Below are 9452 nucleotides of genomic sequence, written 5' to 3' on the forward strand. Positions count from 1 at the left end.
ATATATATATATATATATATATATATATATATATATATATATATATATATATATGTGTGTGTGTGTGTGTGTGTGTGGTATATATATTATATATATATATATATATTATATATATATATATATATATATATATATATATATATATATATTGTGTGTGTGTGTGTGTGTGTGGTATATATATATATATATATATATATATATATATATATATATATATATATATATATATGATTGTGCGTGAGTGTGTGTGTGTGTGTGTGTGTGTATTCACCTGCCTCCTACTCCTATATATAAATTACTCTTTCGCTTTAGTTTCTACAAACATTGTCAGTCAAAAACAACAAACAAAACCCATCTTCCAACATCATCAGACATTTCATCACAGATGATGGCCACAGGCTTGTTTATAACATTCTTATACACCACTTCTTTTTTGTTGGTGAACTCCCTCTTTAAGTAGCATTCCTGCAGCTGATGAGCTTGTGGAATGGCACCACCGTTTTCAACTCTTGTCTGCCAGAAGTTTCTGACTGCTGGGTGGTCAATCTTCGATAAGGGAATGTTTGCTGCAGCAAACATTGACACAACTTCATTGCAGATATCATTTCTTGCTGAAAGAAAGAAATTTAAAAAATAGTTTGTTAATGTTCACAAATATGAATTGCTTTAAAGAAATAAGCTTTATATGGCGCAATATCCACTAAACGTGCTCAAAGCACTTTACAAGGGGTCCGTGGCCAACAGCAACATTTAACAAGTAGGATGGGACATGAAGCATGTTAGGCGATATTACAATTTTGTCGGACAGAGACAACGCTGTTAACGGCCAGGTACTCATTTTACACCTCCATTTCATGAGAGAATGTGAGTAAAGAGCCTTTTTCCAAGGACTCAACTATGCGCTGAGCGAGGCTCGAACCCAGGTCCTTCCGATCCTAAAGCGAGTGTCTTTTCACTATACCACAAAGTAATAATAAAAAGAACAACAATGATAATAATAATAATAATAATAGTAATAATAATACCCTCATCTTTTATATAGTTGTAATTGTATAGATTTATAGAGCAATATTCACCCAAAACTAAGTACTCATTTAGAGGGAAAGGGTGCACCACTCACCTTGCGTTGAAACTGTAGACGGTTTCTTCAAAACAGAATCCAATGTCCTCTGCTTCTTCACCGCTTCACTCTCATCCACGTCAGTGGCATGTGACCTCTTCATTCTTTCTTCTTTTGATTTATGGTCTGCGGAATTGCGGTGGCTATCCACAGAAGACTTTCGTAAGTGGTCAATAACCTTGTTGCATGGTGTGCAGAATAGCTTTGAACCACTGACGTGGGTCCACTGGCTGTATTCTGAGTGTCGCTGGTGTGCAGTGACATGGCGAGCACATTTTGCTTTCTTCATATCTAAACCAAGGAACTTGTCCATAGCGAGTTTGTAATCAACAAGTAGATGTAAGAGAAAAGAACGCCGGTAGCGAAACCAATTGAAGATAACAATAATAGCGTCACTCGTCACTAAAGTGAAAGTAGAAAAACTCCTTTTAATTGCAATGTAACGACTGTTAGTAGTATGGCAGTTTAAAAACCAGACTGGGCAGCTTCCAGTTGCAGTTTAAACAGGAGCTATGAGTCTATGAGAAAATGAAAGAAAGGGACGATGCTGACTTTCGGAAATTCGCCACTTTAAAAAAACCACTCGGGTTAAATAATGGTGAAAAATTTAGATTTTTCATGAAAATTGTAAAATTTGCGGTAAATTGCGGAAAAGTGCGAATTTTGCGGCCGCAAATTTGCCATTGCGGCCGCGAAAAACCACGATGACAGATATATTATATATATATATATATATATATATATATATATATATATATATATATATATATATATATATATATATATTAATATATTATATTATTAATATAAAGAAAGCATCAAGTATCATGACCTCCTATTATTATAATATAAGAATAAAAACCAATGGTTCAACTCCTCGTTTATCAAATCCCTTAACACATTTATTCTACTTTATGGACTGACTAGCTCTCATTGGTTTGAGGCGACAAGAAATACAGTAACTGAAAGGAGAATCCGTTTGCATGCTTGAGTAGCGCATAGTTGAGTCCTTGTAAAAGGCTCTTTACTCACGTTCTCTCACCAAACATAGGTGAAAATTTACATAGTACTTGACCATTAACAGTGCTGGCCCTGTTGGAAAAAAACAAACTTAGTAATATCGCCTAATTGGAGTCATATATCGTCTTACATGTTAAGTGTTGCTGTTGGCTCGGGACACCTTGTAAAGCGATATGAGCACGTTTAGTGGATATTGCGCTATATAAATGCTTAAGTAAATTAAATTTAATTAAAATTAATTTCTCTAATTAAGTTATACCAACTTAAGAAGCTCCCCCCTACACCTTCCAGTTGGAACGTACCCCATTGACTATCCCACACTTATTCAATAAAGGGACTCAAGAGAGTATGTAAAAATATGCAATTTCACAATCATAATGCAGATCCAATTATTTTCAAAACAGAATTATCAATTAAGAGATAATTATATATCTATTGATGCTGTGATTGTTGAAGACTGTTGGCCTTTATGATTGTAATAAGAGAAAAAAAAATTCTGTATCTCACCTAGTCTAGCAATATCAACCATATAAAATGCCAATTTCTTTTATTTCTCATTCTCATTACATTGTCCCTCCAGAAACATAACGATTCAAGTTCCAAAATTCCATATTCATAAGTAAATAATTAAATAACAACAGTGCCCGTTGCATGAAAAGTACCGAGGAGCAATTCTTAATTAGTTCTGAATTTAGTCTTACAGATAATCATCTGCTTCTGATGCTTCAATCTCATAATGATAAGGTATTTTCTTACAGCATTTGTATTATTATTATTTCAATCTTGGGGATTATTTTTGTTTTCTCTCACCTTTTACTTTTATAGCAAACTGTTTATGGCATCACCGTTTCAAGAGACGTAACCGACTCAGGAGTTGACCAAAAACCCATTGGGATGATGTTTTCTGACCTTTTGAATAATCAATCAGTTTCGAATCCATCACTCGCTATTCAAGTGATGGACTAGGTGGAGCCAGAGAGATGAGTTTTTTCTGACCATATCATCAGACACAGACAGTAGTATACGTACCTTATCCATTGTATGATTATGATGTATTTGTTCAAATAATATGTTCTATCCTTGCATCTATTTAATTGTTTTTTTTTTCTCTGGACACACATTAAATTAATTTTCCTTCATCAAAATTGTTCTGAGATAACCATATTTTTCTTTGAATTCTATGATGTTACATTTTCTTTATCCAAATTTTAGTCTTTTCTAGCATGGGATTAATTTATCGTGTCCAATCTTGCACTGCATTCACCCTATCCCCGATTTTTTTTTAACCTTGATTTCAAATTATTTTCCTGTTTCAAGAAAAGTCAGTCCTGCTGCTTGAACGAGACAAATCTATCAGAGATCCATGGCAAATCCAAAGACTATTCCCCCCCCCCCTCTCCCAAACTCATATTCCCAATTCCAAGGAGTGTCTAAAATAACAGTTACAATCCGTATAGACTTTGCAATATGACATATAGAATAGATAGTTTTACTATTTTTTTTAGCCAAAATAGTTCAGGTGAAAATAAAACATTGAAATTTATTTAAATTTAGAAAACGAAAAAGAAAAAAAGAACAAAATGTATATTTATTTTATACAGTTTATTTTTTAAAAATTGCGTACATGAATGTATAAAATGGCATCAATTATGAAAACAACAATTAAGAAAATAAGATCTAGTTACGTATACTAAAAAGTTGATAAAGGCAAATATTCAAAGGCTTGTCTTGCACATATTAAATCATTTACGTGAGTTTAGTATGACAGTAACATGTTTGTTTACCTGTATGTAATGAGTAGGCAAGTCTTATGTTTAATGATATATATATATATATATCTATAAATATATAGATGCCCACACACACACACACATATATATATATATATTATATATATATATATATATATTTATATATATATATATATATATTATATGGCGTTGCCCGCAAACCGTCTAAGTCCGCGATCAGCATGAAATCGTTTTATTGGCTTAATTCATTCTTTACAAAATCTAAGAAAACTTGCAACTCAAAATTGAAGAATTTGACATGTGATCAAACCGTACAAGTCCATTGGATCTTTAAATTGCCGGTCTCAAAACGGCTCTCTCCGTTGTGATCTCTTCTTGATTGTTTCAACGTCAGGTGATTGGCTTCAGTAACAACATTGCCTTTCCTCGATTTGGTGAGTTAAAAAAAAAATATATATAAGCTAATAGCAGCATTGATTATAACATAGACTGGTTCATGTAGTTATTTGATCTTTTTACTTATAAAATTTAAAAATTTATCATTTATCATAGCATCGTCCTTTCGTTTCTTGATATTGATATTGATAGGTATACTTCAAATGTAATGTAATGTTAACTGTTGGCATAATGAAATACACCCAAAGAAATTTTTTTTTTAATTCTCTAAAAATTATTAAAATACATGGCCTGGTTTTGCTCTAATAGCTTTTGTTCTCTGTCATTATTGAAGATAAATAGCTCACTTGTTTTGTTTTACTTAGGTCAACAGCTTAACGTCATGTTGCCTTACAGCCGTGGTAAAAGAATGCTTCAACTCGGTTTGGAGAAACAGAGTCAAGCCAAAAGACAAAAGCTTCCTTAATCACCTGATGTGCAATTGCCCAGAGAAACCCCTGAGCCTTTTCAGGACATTCTGAATCTATCTGTCTCGGAATTGATTGATGTACCATCTGACATGGATATTTCGTTCATTATTGATGAAGAAATGTTTAACTTTAGTAATATTAATACTGGTGAAATTGAGAGTGAAGGAGGTAAAAAAGATGATAAGATGGACAGGGAGAGGATCAGAAATGATGAGGTAGAGAGAGACAGGGGAAAAAATGATGAGGTCCACAGCGGTATGGTGAAAGATGAGGTGGACAGTAACAGTGGTAGGGTGTAAAGTGAAGAGGCAACTGCTAGGGTGGAAGATAATGAGGTGGACAATGACAATGTTAGGGTGGAAGGTGAAGAGGTAGACAGTGACCACAGTATGGTGAAAGGTGTAGAGGTGGCAGTGACCATGGTAGAGTGGAAGGTGAAGAGGTGGGCAGTGACCATGGTAGGATGGAAGGTGAAGAGGTGGACAATGACGATGGTAGAGTGGAAGGTGAAGAGGTAGACGGAGATAGGGTAGAAGGGGATGAAGTGGAGTGAGAGGGAACCAAAAGTAGGAAAATCCTGATGAAATATTTGAACAAACGCTTAACGGAGCAAGGCAATGCTTATGTTGGAAGATTAGACAATGAGTCAAATACATTTGTTCAATCATTAAAATAGGCAGTCTCAATGGGGGGTCGATGCTCGTGCAAAGCACAGTATCACCAATGCAAGAAGATGGATACGTGACGAAGACTGAAGCAAGATATTTAAAGAGGTGTGGCAGGGGATGAGTTGAGATGAGAGGAATGTGTACAGCATGTGCTACTTGCTCCTGCACTGAAAGCTTCTGCACTGTACTACAAAACTAAACTACTCAATTTATAATTTAGGGACTGATGACTGTCTTTCCCATCTCTGGAATGAGACAGAGGGGGCATTCACTAAAAATGAGTTTGCCACATGTTTATACGATTTTCATGAATCAAGAGATCATGTTGGTACAGTGACCGTGATCACTGATGGCCCCACTTATCAGATCAGTGACCATGTGTTAGCCATTTCTCTGAAATTGTTTTGTATCAAATATGAAAAGATTTTGGTGCAAAAAATCTTGGAGCGGGGTTACACGCAGATAGAGGTGGATAGCGTACATGCAACAGTTGAAAGACAACTGAAGAATGAGGATTACGTGCAAATTAAGTACTTGAAATTCCAATTCTTCAAAAACTTTGAAAAAATTGGCACAGGAGAGATTAAAAGTATCGACCCTGGAGCTGGGGAAAACTGAAGAATGAGGATTACGTGCAAATTAAGTACTTGAAATTCCAATTCTTCAAAAACTTTGAAAAAATTGGCACAGGAGAGATTAAAAGTATCGACCCTGGAGCTGGGGAAAAAGTCACAGACATCCGTGCCTTAAAATAGTGTCCTTATGGGTCAATTCATTTTAAATTAAATTTTCCAGAGGATTGGGTAAATCTCAACTTAGGGCGTGGAGATCAACTCGCTCCCAGAAATAAAGAGCCACAGGATATGTACACCTTGCTGAGGAAAATCAAAAGAACCAAGTTTGATTCCCTGCAGCCATTGAAACCCGTTTTACCAAGCGATGTGCATGCATTTTATGATGCCCTGCCCCATTATTAACTGTTTAGTGGTCTAGTATGATTATTATGATGATGTAAAGCTACTTTCTGTCTCTTTTCACATCAGTAACTGATTTTTAAAAATACAGTGTATCTGTTCAGATTTTCTAAAAGAATATTTCAATTGTGAGTTATTTTCTGTTAAACAATTCACGTTAATAAATCAATCTGAAATGACTTTGAAGATATTTTGCTTTATTATATCAAGTGTTTCAAGGACCGAGATTACATGTTCCCATGCTTCAACTGGGGTCTCCCTCTTGATCCCTTTCTTTTGGGTGCACAAAAGAGGGAGGGGGATCTACTGTGTCGACTGCTTAATGGCGTAGGGTTTGTGCAGATCGAATACGTAAAGTGATAGCAAAACACTCCACTTATATAGCGCTTATCCACGAATACCCTAAGTGCTTCACGATTTACTCCTCCCGGCTGACAAGAGACACAGAACACAATGGACATGACAAAACGTTTGTTAGGTGTCTTACAATTATTTGGACAAAGACGTAGCTGTCTTTACTGTCAACTCATTTACACCTCGGTCGAGTGGAGTAATATGTGTAAAGTGCCTTAACTGAGAACACAAAATCTGGCAAAGACAAAAGAAAGTGTGCACAAATGGTCACCCATCTGTTCACTCAGCACGTCTATGGAAGCTTGAACTTCATATAAGATGAGACTCACTGACCACCCTAAGAGCTTCATGATTTACTCCTCCCGGCTGACAAGAGACACAGAACACAATGGACATGACAAAACGTTTGTTAGGTGTCTTACAATTATTTGGACAAAGACGTAGCTGTCTTTACGGTCAGGTACTCATTTACACCTAGGTAGAGTGGAGTAATATGTGTAAAGTGCCTTAACTGAGAACACAAAATCTGGCAAAGACAAAAAAAAGTGTGCACAAATGGTCACCCATCTGTTCACTCAGCACGTCTATGGAAGCTTGAACTTCATATAAGATGAGACTCACTGACCACGGAGCTAGATTCCACAATTCTAAACAATTGATTGATTCCCCACTGGTCATAATATAGTTTTTTAAAGATATAAATCGAAAAAACGCAAGTACTGCAAGTTGAAAAAAACGGTCTTACAAGGTCCATACCTATTGCAAGATGCAAAAACCCACGCACAATCCATCCAAGTCCCGTGCGAAGGACAACAACTCTCGCTCACAAACCGTACAAGTACATCAAACCGTCTAAGTCAGTGAAGCTTTGTCGAGGTGAAAAACGTACAAGTCCGATAAATAATTAATGCACAACCAACAAACCAAAATCATGGTATCAGTGATTGTATTAGGTCATAATTGGTTTGAATTAACTTTTAAAAATCTGAAATTGATATTTCATTTACCAATTAGCGGTTTTATCGCTCTCCTGAAAAACCACCTCTTTTGGACATAGACGGTTTGCGCGCGACGCCATCGATATATATATATATATTGCATGTATGTATGTGTGTGCGTCTGGCTGAGAACACCTGGAAGGTTAACTAAATTTCATAAATTGAGTTATGTATGCAGTGGTGTAAACCACACCTTTCTGATCATTTGTCACTTTAAATTTTCTTTCCATGTCTATTAGAACCCATATTATGAATTTTTTTCTGAATAAAATTTGTTGCTATGGGAAACACTGAGAACTGAGAAAATCCAGTTTAAACTTTTCCCTTTTATTTATTACTGAAATAGCATTCAGAATTTTTCCTCGTTCCGAGCAGAGATCCGACAAAGTAAGAAAAATATTTCTAATTTCATTAGTTTTTAAGATATTGGCATGATATTTCATCTAACTCATGATGAGCTAATAAGTAACCCATTTATACCTTGTTTACTCAGGTATAAGCATAATTGTTATATTTCATTAATCCTAGGCAAAAAATAATTAAAACTACGGTAACCTAAAATAATTGAACACATCTACAAGATTCTCCAAACCGAATGAACTGAGCCGATTGAGGTGGGCCATAATTTTATCAGTCGCCATCTTAAATAACTTGTTGTCCTTAGACATATAAATCTTCCGGTGTAATAAATCAGTGATGATAATGGAAATTTGTCAAAATGGAAGAAAATGTATCAGTCCATCGGGCAAACTCAACCATAATGCAAAATGACATACAATATCATAGTTACATAACATTAAATATAATATACTTCTTTTGTAAAAATATTTAATGAACAGTCCTTTTCCAAAAATAATTTTAAAGGCTTATAATATTAATCATACCTCTCACTACATTAAGACAATATGATAAATTTTTAGCCAAAACGACAGATTTTTCTTTACAAAGCACACTCCAATATCGTTGTTACTGCAGCATAGTGGTCATGCAGTTTTATGTAAGTAGACTTATCAATCTTGACACATTAATCTTGAATAACTTTACAAAACATAGTCCATCTACTAATAAAGCTAACGAAGTCAATCTTACATAATCCTTTAAATAATTGTTTTCTTAGTCAATCACCTTTGCTTTTTGTAATAAGCTTTCTATGACCAGAGATGACTTCTGAAAACATAACATTAAGATAGAATGGTGGCAGAGACAGAAATGTGGGCAAGGAAAAGAGAGATTGAGAGATGGAGAGGGAGAGAGGGATGGAGAAAAAGAGAGAGATAGAGAGAGAGAGAGGAGAGAGGAGAGAGAGAGATAGATAGATAGAGAGAGGCTACTCTGCTGAGTGAGCTATGAATTGTTTTTCTTTTCTTTGCCCAATCCCCTACCCAAAATATACTCATCCAGGGTCATCACTGGTCTTGTGTCACTTTTGACATTTGGTGACAGCCTGTCTATGCTGATGTCATAAAAATGCGAGTGTCACCAAAATTCATGCAACTGAGCACAGGTGTAAAAATTTGACACAAGACATTTTTCTTTGTCACTGCAAAAACAGCAGAAAATTTTCGAGAACGTCTAAAAATCCCGGAATTCAGCGGATTTGCGGAGGATTATCATCACTGGTCCTTATGTGTCAAAGATTCAAGTAGCACAAATGCATTAAATTAAATCATCAAAAAATAATGCCAGAGCATTGCTCTCATT

General features: G+C 35.3%; 1 protein-coding gene across 1 annotated transcript; it reads right to left on the bottom strand.

Annotated features, from left to right (window-relative positions):
• Positions 1-251: 251 nt before the first annotated feature.
• LOC144964736 (CGG triplet repeat-binding protein 1-like) lies at positions 252-1609 on the bottom strand. The gene is made up of 2 exons (XM_078899299.1): positions 1121-1609; positions 252-611 (listed from the first exon to the last, which is right to left on the bottom strand). The coding sequence occupies exons 1-2, from the start codon at positions 1431-1433 to the stop codon at positions 328-330; spliced, it is 597 nt and encodes a 198-aa protein (XP_078755425.1). The 5' UTR covers positions 1434-1609; the 3' UTR covers positions 252-327.
• Between the last annotated feature and the right edge of the window lie 7843 nt (positions 1610-9452).

This window comes from Berghia stephanieae, chromosome 1 (assembly GCF_034508935.2).
Source record: "Berghia stephanieae isolate SIO BIC M18660-M18661 chromosome 1, UCSD_Bste_1.3, whole genome shotgun sequence".
In the NCBI taxonomy this organism is placed as follows: domain Eukaryota; kingdom Metazoa; phylum Mollusca; class Gastropoda; order Nudibranchia; family Aeolidiidae; genus Berghia; species Berghia stephanieae.